Below are 16405 nucleotides of genomic sequence, written 5' to 3'. Positions count from 1 at the left end.
CCATGCCCGAGGCAGGATTCGAACCTGCGACCGTAGCGATCGTGCGGTTCCAGACTGTAGCGCCGAGAACCGCTCGGCCACACCGGCCGGCTTTCCCAAGGTTACCCCAGAACTTAGTATTCAGTCTTTCCTCCATTATGTCACTGCAACTATTGATCCACGAACCCAGATAGTGTGTTGCTAAGTTGCCACCTAGTCAGTTTGCGCGAAAACATGTCCAAGGTCATTTCAAGGACACACGCACGCCAGGTAACATAGAAACATTCGTTTCTTGTAGTATTACAAACTTATAATTAAAAACAACCTGTTCTGGAACTTTTCTGGCAAAGGGAATATTCAGGTACCCTATCGTGCCCTGTCTTTCCAGCTCCATTGGTGAATGTTAGGAGAACCAAGAACGACTGTCGCTGAGCAGAAGTCCAAGCTCGAACTTTCGTGTCTTCGACGTTTGGTCATTTCGTGAGATGTATGACAGATGAAGTAATATCTTGTTCGACTGTTATTCGAAAGTGCTCCTATTACGTCACTGTGACTGCTGAAGAGACAGCATCGTCATGGTCCAGTATTTCTTGTCGATCTCGAGGATTCCTTAATTTAGAAACGCGAGGGAATCGCACAGACGAACTGCGCTCGTGAGTCCTTTTCACAGGTTACAAATTTGCGGCAAACAGCGGTGGCGACGCGCTTGCTCACCTGCACGGAGTCGATGCCCGAGTCGTGCTGGTTGGCGGAGGCGTCGCAGCAGCCGGGCTCGTCGTCGCGGGCGGCGGCCACCACGCTGGGCACCAGCGCCAGCGGAGAGCCCGGCTCCTCCGAGGGGAACACGAAGCTCTGGCCGTCCGCCTCGCCCCGCGGGGAGTCCTGGCTCGGCCATACCTGCACCCGACACAGACACGTTCCGTACTCAGCCGTCCCGTACACACTGCCGTGTACACTACAGCCACACCAAGAAGAAATGCAGATGATAAACGAGTATTCATTGGACAAATATATTATACTAGAACTGACATGTGATTACACTTTCATTTGGGTGCTTAGATCCTCAGAAATCAGTACCCAGGACAACCACCTCTGGCCGTAATAACGGCTTTGATACGCCCGGGCATTGAGGCAAACAGAGCTTGGATGGCGTGTACAGGCACAGCTGCCCATGCAGCTTCAACACGACACCACAGTTCATCAAGAGTAGTGACTGGCGTACTGTGACGAGCCAGTTGCTCGACCACCATTGACCAGAGGTTTTCAATTGGTGAGAGACCTGGAGAATGTACTGGCCAGGGCAGAAGTCGAACATTTTCTGTATCCAGAAAGGCCCGTACAGGACCTGCAACATGCGGTCGTGCATTGTCCTGCTGTAACGTAGGGTTTCGCAGGGGCCGAGTGAAGGGTAGAGCCACGGGTCGTAACACATCTGAAATGTAACGTCCACTGTCAGTGCGAACAAGAGGTGACCGAGACGTGTAACCAATAGCATCCCATACCATCACGCCAGGTGATACGCAAGGATGGCGATGACGAATACACGCTTCCAATGTGCGTTCACCGCGATGTCGCCAAACACGGATGCGATCATCATGATGCTGTAAACAGAACCTGGATTCATCCGAAAAAATGACGTTTTGCCATTCGTGCACCCAGGTTCGTCGTTGAGTACACCATCACAGGCGCTCCTGTCTGTGATGCAGCGTCAAGGGTAACCGCAGCCATGGTCTCCGAGCTGATAGTCCATGCTGCTGCAAACGTCGTCGAACTGTCCGTGCAGATGGTTGTTGTCTTGCAAACGTCCCCATCTGTTGGCTCAGGGATCGAGACGTGGCTGCACCATCCGTTACAGACATGCGGATAAGATGCCTGTCATCTCGACTGCTAGTGATACGAGGCCGTTGGGATCCAGCACGGCGTTCCGTATTACCCTCCTGAACCCACCGATTCCATATTCTGCTAACACTCATTGGATCTCGACGAACGCGGCAGAAATGTCGTGATACGATAAACCCCAATCGCGATAGGCTACAATCCGACCTTTGTCAAAGTAAGAAACGTGATGGTACGCATTTCTCCTCCTTACACGAGGCGTCACAACAACGTTTCACCAGGTAACGCCGATCAACTCCTGTTTATGTATGAGAAATCGGTTGGAAATTTTCTTCATGTCAGCACGTTGTAGGTGTCGCCAACGACGCCAACCTTATGTGAATGCTCTGAAAAGCTATTCATTTGATCACAGCATCTTCTTCCTGTCGGATAAATTTCGCGTCTGTGGCACGTCATCTTCGTGGTGTAGCAATTTTAATGGCCAGTACTGTATTTCAAATAAGGCGTAACTGCATAAAGCCTTTGCCGGAACATTTGTTTTGGCGTAAATGGTGAAAAAAGGTTTGTAACACGAACAACACTCGGCAAGAAATGATTTTACAAGCCTCACAATTCGAGCTGTTAGGAAATGTGTCAGGCAGTATGAGCCATACAACAAAAGTACGGCGTGTTTCAGAAGTCCAGGAACACTTTAAAAAGTTTATTGGAGCCAAATGAGTAGCTTTACAAAGTAGCGATACAGGGAGAACATTAATAAAACCGACAATTGCAGAGGAGGAGGAGGAGATTAGTGTTTAACGTCCCGTCGACAACGAGGTCATTAGAGACGGAGTGCAAGTTCGGGTTAGGGAAGGATGGGGAAGGAAATCGGCCGTGCCCTTTCAAAGGAACCATCCCGGCATTTGCCTGAAGCGATTTAGGGAAATCACGGAAAACCTAAATCAGGATGGCCGGAGACGGGATTGAACCGTCGTCCTTCCGAATGCGAGTCCAGTGTGCTAACCACTGCGCCACCTCGCTCGGTGACAATTGTAGAGATAGACTGCTGACCGTAAATGGAGGAAAAAGGTCGTACGTACATGTGTCCGGAAACGTCTCGTTGCTACGGTAGCTGGCGCTGACGAATGAAAGTTCCTCTGACCACGTGTAGTGTGTTCTTCATTTGTTGCAGGCCGTGTTGTTGACGCACCATATATAAGCACCAGAATGGCCCGGTATTCCCGTCCGGAAGAAGCCGAGACGGTGTTTGTGTACTGCCAAGCACATGGAAACGGTCGAGAGGCAACACGGCTATAAGAAAACAAGCACCTTCACAGACGTCAACGACATTGCACAAAGTTTCAAGCCCTTTGTCGGCCTTTGTGTGTTCATGGGTCATTTTGCACAAACTACCGTGTAGAAAGGCAGCAGACTGCGTATACCAGGTTTGGAAGATCGGGTTCTACAGGATCTTGAGACTAATTCTAATACAAGCTCCAGGCATGTCGCATGCCAACATGTTGTAAGCCAAAGTACGATTATGTGAATCCTGCGAGACAGGCATGTCTGAACGCGTGCATCGCATCCCATGGAGGCCATTTTGAACATCTGTTGTGACGTGTATGAACAACTTGGTGCTGTGTTCCGGGACGATTTTTTGTCGTTGCACTCTCACCGTGCATTTCCGCACACCTGTTTATAGGATCTTTTTTTCTCCATTCCCAGTCAGGAAACCGTCCCTGCAGTTTGTCAGTTTTATTAGTGTTCGCTCTGTATATATAATTTAAAGAGTAAACTTGTAACTTTTTTCTCATTGCAGCCGTGAAGCTCAAAAAATGGCTCTGAGAACTATGGGACTTAACATCTGAAGTCATCTCTCCCCTAGAACTTAGAACTACTTAAACCTAACTAATCTAATGACATCACACACATTCATGCCCGAGGCAGGATTCGAACCTGCGACCGCAGCGGTCTCCCGGTTCCGGACTGAAGCGCCTAGAACCAGTCGGCCACAGCGGCCGGCAGCCCTGAAGCGTATTTTTATGTATGATCGCTTCGTGCTATCGTTATCAAGACGGCACTATCTGGAGCTGAGAAGGCTTTCGGCATCCTAGAACTTCACAAAATAGAGACTGAAACTGAAATCCAACGACAATTCAGGATGAAGGACGGGAAAGCAGTAGCAACCACAAAGACAATCTACAATTGGCATGTGAAGTTCTTTGAAACTGGATGTTTTTGAGATAAGAAGAGAAGTGGTCGGGCAAATGTGAATGCAAATAACACTGAACGAATGAGAGATTTCACAGGGAGTCCGGCAAAGTCTCTCCGCAGAGCTTCACTTGAGTTGGAAATGTCAACAACGACTGTGTGGCCTGTTTTGCGTAAAAAATTAAACATGAAACCACGTAGACTACAGTAATGCTAGACTTATATCCTATAGACAAAGCACAGCGCTTCGAATTTTGCTGTGCATTGCAGGTCGAAGATGATGGTGTTGTAATTTCGATAATTTTTTCTGACGAGGCGACATTTGATACAAATGGGATAGCACAAAGGCACAATTGTAGGACTTTGGGAAACTCTCATAACATTGTTGAACACGAGCGAGATTCTTCAAAGATCAGTCTTTTTGTGCCATGTCTCATAAGAAACTTTATGGACCTTTCTTCTTTGAAGAACAGACTGTTACTCGAAAGTCCTTCCTTCAGATGTTGCTTAACTGGTTAATGCCATATTTGCAAACAGAATTAGAGGACTTTGTCCTTCAGTTAGATGGTACATCCCCACATGTTCACCGTGATGTCATGGCACATCTGAACACAGTGCAGCCCAATCGTTGAATTGGTCGTTATGGAGCAGCAGGCCAATACGTACTAAAACGACTTCCTATCTCCCTGGATATTGTAACTTCTTTTTATTGCGTTACGTAAAGTATCTCTTCCAGATGATGTTTTGGAACTGAAACGGAGAACAGAACTAGCGACAGCTACAGTCTCGGAAGGCATGTTGGCCAGTGTGTAGCAAGAGTTTGTTGGATCACACATGATTCCCACATGATGTATATGTGAAGCGAATGTTGTTGAAAAGAACTTACAAGTTTGCTCTTTCAAATTATGTATATTGTTACTTTGTGATGCTACACATTCGGCTATACGCCAGCCTTGGTGGCCGAGCGGTTCTAGGCGCTACAGTCTTGAACCGCGCGACCGCTACGGTCGCAGGCTCGAATCCTGCCTCGGGCATGGATGTGTGTGATGTCCTTAGGTTTAAGTAGTTCTAAGTTCTAGGGGACTGATGACCACAGATGTTAAGTCCTATAGTGCTCAGAGCCATTTTTTCATTCGGCTATAATAATGTTTTCCTGGAGTTCAGAAACGCGCTGTATAGGTATTTTAAATAAAAAAGGGCGTTTGTGGTGAGAAACAAATTAATACATTCATATATAAAAATACAAGATGATAAATAGCAATTGGTTACAAAAACCTTTGAACTTGTGGTGCACTGAACCTGACACAGCACATTAAACTTGTAGGGTGATGTTCCCTGTAACACAGTTCTTGGTGCATCATACTTCTTAATAACACAGGCACTGCTGTTTGTAATCTACAGGGTGTATGGAACGTAACTAGGTTTTATAAAGTCGTACAAGTTGACGGAAGCTTAATGAAAATAGTGTGACCATATAGGTCATTAAATAAGGTTTGCATTTCTGCAGTCACTGTGCGGGCATGTATCAGCTGGCTCCGAGGTCATATTGCCATACCGGCGACGATACAGCTGCAGACATCTGGTTACCAGGCCAGACTTGCGCTTCATATTCGGCATTTGTTCCATCTTCTTCGCTTCCTCCCTTCCTCTTCTTTTCCCGTCGCCAGGCTCTTCTTTCTTCATTTTCTGCAGTACAGAGGGCTGCAGGGAGAGGAGCTGTACACACCATGTGGAGAGATGGCCGGTCGCCTGACTGTTATTCAACAGCGAGCACAGAGTACTGGACGCTACGAAGTGTGGAATTCCAACGTTCTCGTACAGAGACGGTGGCATACTGTGAATAGTGTCAATGCCACAATTCGCCCAGGGAGAAAAAAAAATTGTCACAGAAAGTTAATGACCAGAGGGTCCGTGAAAGATGCTAGAAAAATTGGTGGTCCACATAAGCTTGGATCTGATGATAAAGTGGCGAGTGTGCAGGAAATGTATGTATACAGCCTTTCGAAATCAACGCGCCATGCAGCACGAGAAAGTGTACTCAGAAGGTAAGCGTATCTCAGGTCCTGCATAAAGAACTGAATTATCGAACATGGAAACCGCATCAAGTGCAACAGCTGACGCCGGAGGATTGTGGTCGCAGAATGAAGTACGGGAAGAATATTTTCTAGAGTGACAAGACCGTATTTCATGTGGGAAGCTTTATCAATCGACGCAGTGCCCACTATTGGGCAAAAGACGATCCTAATATTACAGTGGAGAAGATGCAGCCTCGCCCAAAAGTGACTGTGCGGCGTGGAATGACTGTCATAAATGTTATTGGGACATTTATTATGCGTGACACAATGAGCCCAGTACGCCACATGCATATGCTTCAAAATTGTGTTTAGCCCCGAGTATTAGCATGGGAAAACATCGAAGACATTATTTTTATACAAGATGGCGCATCTTCTCGCTTTGCAAATGTACGAGCGTGGGTGGTTGAGGGGTTTCTAGGCGTTGGCTAGGAAGACAAGCACCTCATGAACGTATGAACGGCCTGAAAGAACACCTGAACTGGACCATGTGACTTATTTTTATGGGGCTGGGAAAACTGAGAAGTGTACAGTACAAAACCTTACACAATGGAAGAATTGGAAGCACGGATTCGACACGCTATCGGCAGTATTCCACACGACCTCCTCCAGAGGACTGTGGATTCCATACACCGCACTTTGAGATGGTTGGTCGACGTCTAAGGCACCTACATTGGATTCTAAAGTAAGCAGCCACATTCTTATACAACAATGTATGCATTATACTAATTTTAAAGAAATCAGTGTTATAAATGTAGAACTTATTTGCCTTTTTCAATACCTACTTACTTTCTAGACACCCTGTACATTAGATTACTTACATATTAATGCTAGCACGATAACATTACTGCTGAATCTTAAAATTTTGAACTGATACTGAAAATTACGTCGTTTACAATCTTTCACTCTAAAAAGTAATGAAGTTAACAAATTTTTGACACAAACTCGACAGTTACCTTACGCAAGTTCTAGAAAATGACGGAGTGATGTCTGCGCATTATTCTAAGCAATGCATGCTTCCGCTCTTTTGCAGCAAACCCGTGAAGCACCAAGTGGTCCATACTACCTGTCGGCCAATACCAGCCGCCGTTCCCCTAATAATGAAATCAATGACTCTCCCGGTGTTAGTCTAGAGAATGGGAGGAAAGCCGTTAAAGGAAAGATGCATACAGAAGCCGGTGTTTCAATACAAAATGTGACTACAAGAGTCGAAGTAATAGGAGAAGAAATTTCAAAACTACTTACAGAATATGTGAGGAGGAATACTGTTCTCCAAAACCCGTAAAAAATGTGGTAAATTTTCTCTTCGCCTGAAAGTAGAAAAGCAAGAAAGTGCATAAAAACACCAAGGACTTACCTGCCTTCTCTTTGTAATTTACTAGATGTTCGCTAATATTAACAACGACCACATTTCAGAAACACAGAATTTAGTCAGGGGAAGGAAGCTAGTTTTCGAAGTGATTATATTAAAATGAATCGTATATCATTCGTGGAGGAGGAACTATACTATCACTTCGAGTGGTATCACTAAATTTGTGAAAATATTTGGCTGCGTTTCAAGAAAATGTGTTGTAACAGCCATTAAGAAATTTAACACTGAATCAACATCTCTTGGTATAATAAAGACTACATAAAATAATGCTAAACTTCCCATTAGACTTAATCTGAATTGCACATGGAAAACTGAAAGAAGACTCTAAACCTTAGTTTACAATTTATCAAAATTAATTTCAGCAGCACTAAATGGACGTCTCAGGTCTTTAATTTGCGAAAAAGGATAACGAATTAAGAAGAAACATACCGGCTTCACCTTGTCTTGTTATGACGACACGCTTGAGATTCAAATACAATAGATCAAGATTTATTTTTAAATAGAAAATTTAAAAGAAAATTAAACAAATTGTCAGTGACGTCATATAATCAGTTGGTAAATTTTAATTTCGAGAGTAGTTTCAGACAACGGGTAGAAAGAAAGCACAAGGTATATAATAAGGATTAAAAATGGTCGGTATTGCTTTTGATAAATGAGTTTTCTCAATGAAGATTCCAAAATTTCTGATACGGGAAGTTCGCCGTTAGCTTGTATTACCAGTTGTGACTTAAGGTTGTGACATATGGAGTTTTGATACGAAAACTTTCAATATCCAAGGTTTGATCGGCGAGCAATCGATAGGTGAATGTTGGGAAGCGTTACGAGGGACAGGAAAAGAAACACATGAATCTGGGACCCGATTAGAATGGAAGCTGTAATTGTGAACGTAATGAAAGTGAAGTGGATGTCTGTGGAACGCGCATGCCAACACATGGAAGGTAGACGATTCAATTAAGGTCTTAGTGTGAGGAAACGATAAAATGGAAGGTGAGTTGACGCCATCAAGGATAATTCCAAAATGTTGTCTATATGACTTGATATTGACTCGGTATTATAGCTCTTCACAGCCTGATGTTCAGAACAAAACGGCTCCAGTGAATCCACGCTCGGATATAGGGAGACTTTCCCAAAAGTCACAGAAGATGGACTGCTGCAGCTTAAGTCAAGTGTCTGCTTCGCTCTGAATAGGGTGTGCACTTTCAGCTGCGTGAGTCCACTAAGCGTCGAGCACCTAAGATACTAAGGCAATTCCGTTACAGACAGGCTTGTTGTTAAGCGGCCCTCCTTGATGGCTCGAGAATACAGAGAAACGATTGGAGGATGGCCTTTCGCACGATCTGATGCTAGAATTTTTAAGCATCCAAAAACGTTCCTCATCTTACCTTATATTCTAAGTATAAAGTTTCAGAAAACACATGCTGCGAGCCTGTTGGGACTCGGGAATGTCTACTAGAATCGGAGAGGAAAATAACATCGTGTCGGCCACACAGCGGCTTCCTACCAGGACAGGGATTAGGCAGGAAACACAGTCGAAGATGTTAAGCAACCAGTGTTGCCTCCAAAGCCATGGTACATGAAGCAGGTTGTCAGTCAACGCCCACACGACACCACAAGAGATCTGTTGAGAGATCAACAAATCACACCACCCACACAGGCTTGCATGTAACACCTACTCCTTCATGTGGTGCTATGAAGTAACTTACTGCTGCCTTCATGCACAATTACTGAATCGTGTCTATGCCCAGTCAAATCGGTCCTCATTCTATTTTTGTTATGATGATTTGTAAAAGATTATAATAATAGACGTTAGTATTTCCTTGCTTTATCGTCAATTTGCAATTTTAATTTCGATTCCATTACAGCATACATATAAAGAAATACACTTACAAATGGATTTCACACTTTTACTGGATATCTTGTTGCAGTGTGTGATAGAACGATGTTACTTCACATCGCTCATAGTGTGTTACGAAACGCGATTTGATGATTTACGAATATTTCATGAGACTCATACAGAGAGACGTAATCACCATCATGTGAAAGTGTAATTTGATGTTATGTATTTATCCGTTGTTGCAGCCTTAAGTACATCAATGAACACGAAATGTGTAAGATCACAGCTTATCCTAAGAGCAGCGAAATTATCTTTACGCAGTGCGCAATATTCTGCCAAAGAACAGTGGCAGTCATTAGCCCTGAGGACGGCCAAGCGTTTCCCCTTGTTGTCCCGTTTTGTAAACGCCTTTCCTATAAGGGGTAATGCGCAGTAGGCTGACCTGGTAAACAGCGATGAGATAGAGTGGCAAGTGTGCCTTGTCGTTTTCCGTTATGGCAACGCCTTTTCTCTGGTAACAGGTGTGGTATCGATAGCTAGGGTGCCACGGCGTAGCTGCCAGTTAAGTTGGCACTACGACAGACAACGACGACAGTGCCCTCTAGCAGGCGCTGATCAGCTCTACAAGCACCACGCCATTTGATCAAGAGCACACGGCCGGGACACTTCGCAGCTCAGTGCAAAGTTATGTATGCTTCTGTATATATTCAGGCTCCAGTAAACCACTTTGACTTTCTTGCGGTACCGACGTGTATTACCTTTTCCTGCTCCTGCTCCTACCCTATACAAAAAATGTTATACGACAGACGGCCTGGGCTGTGGAGATTACCGTACTGGAAGCGAGCATAGGAAGTCAAGTTGCGGTGCTCTCTGCACGGCATCGACTATTTGTGCTAATTTTGGCACAACCGATTGCAACAAGTACGAGGGCAGTTCAATAAGTAATGCAACACATTTTTTTCTGAAACAGGGATTGTTTTATACAGCATTGAAATACACCAGGTTATTCCCCAATCTTTTAGCTACACAACACTATTTTTCAACGTAATCTCCATTCAATGCTACGGCCTTACGCCACTTTGAAATCAGGGCCTGTATGCCTGCACGGTACCATTCCACTGGTCGATGTCGGAGCCAACGTCGTACTGCATCAATAACTTCTTCATCATCCGCGTAGTGCCTCCCACGGATTGCGTCCTTCATTGGGCCAAACATATGGAAATCCGACGGTGCGAGATCGGGGCTGTAGGGTGCATGAGGAAGAACAGTCCACTGAAGTTTTGTGAGCTCCTCTCGGGTGCGAAGACTTGTGTGAGGTCTTGCGTTGTCATGAAGGAGAAGTTCGTTCAGATTTTTGTGCCTACGAACACGCTGAAGTCGTTTCTTCAATTTCTGAAGAGTAGCACAATACACTTCAGAGTTGATCGTTTGACCATGGGGAAGGACATCGAACAGAATAACCCCTTCAGCGTCCCAGAAGACTGTAACCATGACTTTACCGGCTGAGGGTATGGCTTTAAACTTTTTCTTGGTAGGGGAGTGGGTGTGGCGCCACTCCATTGTTGCCGTTTTGTTTCAGGTTAGAAGTGATGAACCCATGTTTCATCGCCTGTAACAATCTTTGACAAGAAATTGTCACCCTGAGCCACATGACGAGCAAGCAATTCCGCACAGATGGTTCTCCTTTGCTCTTTATGGTGTTCGGTTAGACAACGAGGGACCCAGCGGGAACAAACCTTTGAATATCCCAACTGGTGAACAATTGTGACAGCACTACCAACAGAGATGTCAAGTTGAGCACTGAGTTGTTTGATGGTGATCCGTCGATCATCTCGAACGAGTGTGTTCGCACGCTCCGCCATTGCAGGAGTCACAGCTGTGCACGGCCGGCCCGCACGCAGGAGATCAGACAGTCTTGCTTGACCTTGCGGCGATGATGACACACGCTTTGCCCAACGACTCACCGTGCTTTTGTCCACTTGCAGATCACCGTAGACATTCTGCAAGCGCCTATGAATATCTGAGATGCCCTGGTTTTCCGCCAAAAGAAACTCGATCACTGCCCGTTGTTTGCAACGCACATCCGTTACAGACGCCATTTTAACAGCTCCGTACAGCGCTGCCACCTGTCGGAAGTCAATGAAACTATACGAGATGAAGCGGGAATGTTTGAAAATATTCCACAAGAAATTTCCGGTTTTTTCAACCAAAATTGGCCGAGAAAAAAAATGTGTTGCATTACCTATTGAACTGCCCTCGTAGTTACGAGCACTTCCGCATATGAAAGTCGTCTCTATTATATCGCTGACATGGATGCAAGATTTTTCCAGGCCTTATTAAGTATTGCAAATACGGTACCATATTGTTTTAAGTATTCTGCTGAAGGGTTGAGATTATTGTACTTTGGTCTAGCCAATTTATTAGAGAAGTGAAGAATATGCAGGAGTATGTTAGCAGCAAGTGATGCACTGCATCTGGCAAATTACAGACATTTTATTCTCTGTTATAGTGTTCGAGAGCTAGAGTCACGATAATTCAAACTGTGTTAAACGTGGTTTTAACTTAATACAGTGAACCTTAACGAGTGTCACCGTTTCATTTCAAACACATATTTCACTTTGCCTAAGTAATATCTTGAAGTTGGTTGGAAAGTTGCACCACTGAAAACAGCGGTGTTGTTGTGGATTAGTGCAAGAAAACGAGTATGGTAGATTTGATGGGTCACATTGTTTCATTATGTGCTTAACTTTCATTAGCTTAAGTTCCTTAACTCAAAGGTCAAAATGAAAGTATGAATAGTCTAAAAACCAATGCAAACTGGAGTTTTATTTAAAACTTACTTAAAGTAATACGTAGGCGTGCTGAAAATAAATGCCTACGAATTTTTTGGGTGACAACTCTTAATGCTTAAAAAAAAAAAAAAACAAACGCTCTTAACGTTTTCCACGTTTACCCTTAATGACTACATATTTGCAACCGTCTGCCGCTACAGGGCTCCGAATCGTAGCGTGTAACAATGTCGGTACGTGGGAAACAGCGCGCTGTAATGAAGTTTCGAGTTCGCAGACTCCCTCCACACATGGAACTCCCTCTCCTTAAGCATTGCAATAGAAGACCATTCACGAGCGGTGAGGTTTTTGTTCTTCAGTCGTCAGTCTCCTTTCATGCTGCCTGACACGAGTTTGTCTCCTGTCTCAATCCACTAATCTCAGGTTCTTCCTTGCAGCCAACGTCCTCAATATTTTGTTCGATTTATTCCAATCTGTTTTTCTCTACAGATTTTACCCTCTGCGGCTCCCTCTAGTGCCATGGAAGTCATTCCGTGATGTCTTAACAGATATTCTATCGTCCTGTACCTTCTTCTTGCCAGTGTTTTCCAAATCTTTCTTTCCTCGGCGATTCTGCGGAGTAACTCCTCATTCCTTACCTTATCAGCCCATCTAATTCTCAACACTCTACTCTAGCCCCAAATCTATTCGGTTTTCACATAGTGCATGTTTCATTATCATAAAATGCTGTGCACAAAATATACATTCTCAGAAATTCCTTCCTCAAATTAAGGCGTATGTTTGAATACTACTAGATTTCCCTTGGCCAGGAATGCCCTTTTTTCCAGATAGTCTGCTTTTGATGTCCTCTTTGTTTCGTCCGTCATCGGTTAATTTGCTGCTTATGTAGCATAATTACTCAATTTCGTCTACTTCGTGACCATCAATCCTAATTTTGCGTTTCTCGCTGTTCTTATTTCTGCTGCTTCTCATTACTTTCGTGTTTCTTCGATTTAATCTCAATGTATGTTCTGCATTCATTATACTGTCCATTTCATTCAGCACATCATATAGTTCTTCTTCACTTTCACTGAGGATAGCAATGTCATCAGCGAATCACATCATTGATATCCTTTCACCTTGAATTTTAATTCCAGTCTAGAACTTTACGTTTACTTCCGTCATTTCTTCTTCGATGTGTAGATTGAGCAGTAAGGGCGAAAGAGTACACCCCTATCATAAATCCTTTTTAATAGGAGCAGTTCATTCTTGGAAAAATTTGGAAATTTGTGGTAAGATCTTATGCGACCAAACTGCTGAGGTCAACGGTCCCTAAGCTTACACACTGCTTAATCTAACTTAAACTTGCGCCGAGGGAGCACTCGAATCTCCGACGGGGGGAGCCGCGCGGACAGTTGCAAGACGCCTTAGACCGGGCGGCTACCCCGCGCGGCTTCTGTTGTTGGTCTACCACTCTTATTGTTCACTCTTACCCAACTTCTTCGCGCACTGATTCTTAAGCTTCAACCTATTCTTCATCATTACTAGATTGTGATCTGAGTCTATATCTGCTCCTGGGTAGGTCTTACAATCCAATATCTCATTTCGGAATCTCTGCCTAACCATGATGTAACTGAAATCTTCCCTTATATCCCGGCCTTTTCCAAGTATACCACCTCCTCTTGTGAATACTGAACAGAGTATTATCTATTACTAACTGAAATTATTGCAGAATTGATTTAGTCTTCCTCTTCTTTCATTCCTACTATGTAGCCCATATTATCCCATCCCCTTTCTTCTACTCCTTCTCCTGAAACCTCATGCAGCCCTTCATGACTATTCGATTTTCATCTCCCTTCGCGTACTGAATTACCCGTTCAGTATGCTCATAGGACCATCATATAACGCTGTATTTTACGAATAGGAAAAATCCAGATAGGGTCGATACTAGGTGTTCTGACCAATATTTTCCGGGAGTTTCCGTTGGTTGTAAGGCAAATGTCGCGGCTGTAAATCCACTCTCAAATAGGCTACTCCCAATTTCAACGTGTCTGCCCCAGTACCGGATCTTTCACTAACAAGGCCCTGACTCAAGAATGCATCAGAACTCGAGCAGTTTGTTGTGTCTGTAGGACAAAAGAATAATAATAAAAAAACGATCTTTCCATTGCAATCAGTATTTTGTACTGGAGGGCGTGTTCCGCGACTCACCGGCTGTGGCTGAGTCCCTTACCTGGAGCAGCGGGAGTCCGCCGGCGGGCGCAGTTGGCCTCTGCGGGTCCCCGCAGGGCGACAGCGACGAGTCCCTGGTCCCCGACCCCGTGCCGGAGCCGTTGGCCGCTTCGGCCCGGCCCGCGCGCAGCCCGCTCCACAGCCGCCGCAGGCCCAGCTCCTTCAGTGGCATCTGCAGCACACCACACCACACCGTTACCAAACGGCGATATTCTCATCTACACAGCAACAAGCACGTACGATATACGAGGTTCACTCCAAAAGAAATGCACACTTTTTTTAAATCCATCTTTTATTCTACATGTTTGAAAGTTTTGCAGTGCATAGATACATTCTTTAGGAACAATATTTTCATTTCTCCACATGATTTCCATCCCTCTCAACTGCCTTACGCCATCTTGGAACCGGCGCCTGTATACCTGCACGGTAAAATTCTGGACCAACCTGTTGGAGCCACTGTTTGGCAGCGTGCACAAGGGAGTCATCATCTTCGAACCTTGTTCCACGAAGAGTGTCTTTCACAGGGGCGGGCAGGAATCCCGCACGTGTGGGGTGCACTTGCACGCGTGCTGTTAACAGGTGCGTGCGCACAGGGGCAAGCTGGCCACCCGCTTACCTCCCCACCCCACCATACCTTCTGTCCTCTCCTTCCTCTGTAATGCGTTTTTTTTTTCCTAGCTTGCTTTATTGAACAAAGGAATAATGTTAGTAGGAGTGCTTGAAAGAAATCATGGTTTCAAAGAGTACCTATTGCCTACGATACGTTTTATTTAATTATCACAGGTGGAGTTTACAATACGTTTAATATCTGGAACAAAATCTCTACATACACACAAACGCAAACAGTTACGTAAATTTTCATCACTGATGTTTGCTCTTAACCGAGGCTTATTAATTCAGCAAATAGTTTTCCAGCTCTCGCTGTATTAAGCGCAATTTTATAACTTGCACGTACCGCTGGGCTATTATTCTTGTCGTCCTGAAAAATTGAAAACAGTGTTCCATAAAATGTTAAATCAGTTAGATGAGAGACATGACGAAAGAAAGTCGCAGATCTCTCGTGACAACAGCAACTAGGACAGATTCATCTAATTCGGCAGATCGCTCTTCTTAAGCTCAGTCAATTTCCCCATCCGCTCAGAATCCGCTAGTAAATTGTACTCGTCCTTGTGAAATTTATTATAATGGCCTTCAATACTAAACTTCCGCCGACCAGCGAGAATACTCACACATATTAAACATTTCGAATTTTCACGTTTCTGCACTAAGGAAAAAATGATTCTCCCATTACCTTTTAGAAGATAGCAAATCTCCACTTCCCCGTTTCCTTGTTTCACTCTGCATTTTCCGGTTCTTGAAATACAACGTCCGCTGCTGAGCCTGGCACTACACTGGCGCAACCTGCCGGCTGTCGCCACTGCTCCGGTCGACGCCTGCACGCGAGCAGCACACGTGCAGCGCTGTGCCCTCATGAGCCGCGTGCAACGTTTGCCCGCCCCTGGTCTTTCAGTTTCCCAAAGAGATGATAGTCACATGGAGCCAGGTCAGGACTATAAGGCGGGTGTTTCAGTGTTGTCCATCCGAGTTTTGTGATCGCTTCCATGGTTTTTTGACTGACATGTGACCGTGCATTGTCGTGCAGCAGCAAAACATCCTGCTTTTGCCGATGTGGTCGAACACAACTCAGTCGAGCTTGAAGTTTCTTCAGTGTCGTCACGTATGCATGAGAATTTATGCTGGTTCCACTTGGCACGATGTCCACGAGCAAGAGTCCTTCGGAATCGTAAAACACTGTAGCCAAAACTTTTCCAGCAGAAGGTGTGCTTTTGAATTTTTTTTTCTTCGGTGAATTTGCATGATGCCACTCCACTGATTGCCTCTTCGTCTCTGGTGAAAAGTGATGGAGTCATGTTTCATCACAATTCATCCAAGAAATTCATCTCAGCCATTCTCGTACTGTTCCAAAAGTTCGCTGCATACCGTTTTTCTTGTTTCTTTGTGAGCCACTGTCAACATACTGGGAACACACCTGGCACAAACCTTTTTTAACGCCAACACTATTCTGCAAACACTTTCTTCCCGTATCCCAACGTAGCGTGACAATTCGTTCACTGTGATGCGT

At 44.7% G+C, this 16405-nt stretch overlaps 1 protein-coding gene across 1 annotated transcript in view; it reads right to left on the bottom strand.

The window, feature by feature from the left end:
• The window catches only part of LOC126456036 (uncharacterized), a 164263-nt gene that overhangs the window by 62966 nt on the left and 84892 nt on the right, over positions 1-16405 (bottom strand). Inside the window, exons 2-3 of the mRNA XM_050091792.1 lie at positions 14285-14455; positions 663-876 (exon numbers count right to left, since the gene is read on the bottom strand). Of these exons, the coding sequence (XP_049947749.1) occupies positions 663-876; positions 14285-14455 (385 nt within the window). The remainder of the gene's footprint in view (positions 1-662; positions 877-14284; positions 14456-16405) is intronic.

The sequence above is a fragment of the Schistocerca serialis genome, chromosome 2 (genome assembly GCF_023864345.2).
Source record: "Schistocerca serialis cubense isolate TAMUIC-IGC-003099 chromosome 2, iqSchSeri2.2, whole genome shotgun sequence".
In the NCBI taxonomy this organism is placed as follows: Eukaryota; Metazoa; Arthropoda; class Insecta; order Orthoptera; family Acrididae; genus Schistocerca; species Schistocerca serialis.
This window is presented reverse-complemented; position numbering and strand designations above follow the sequence as displayed.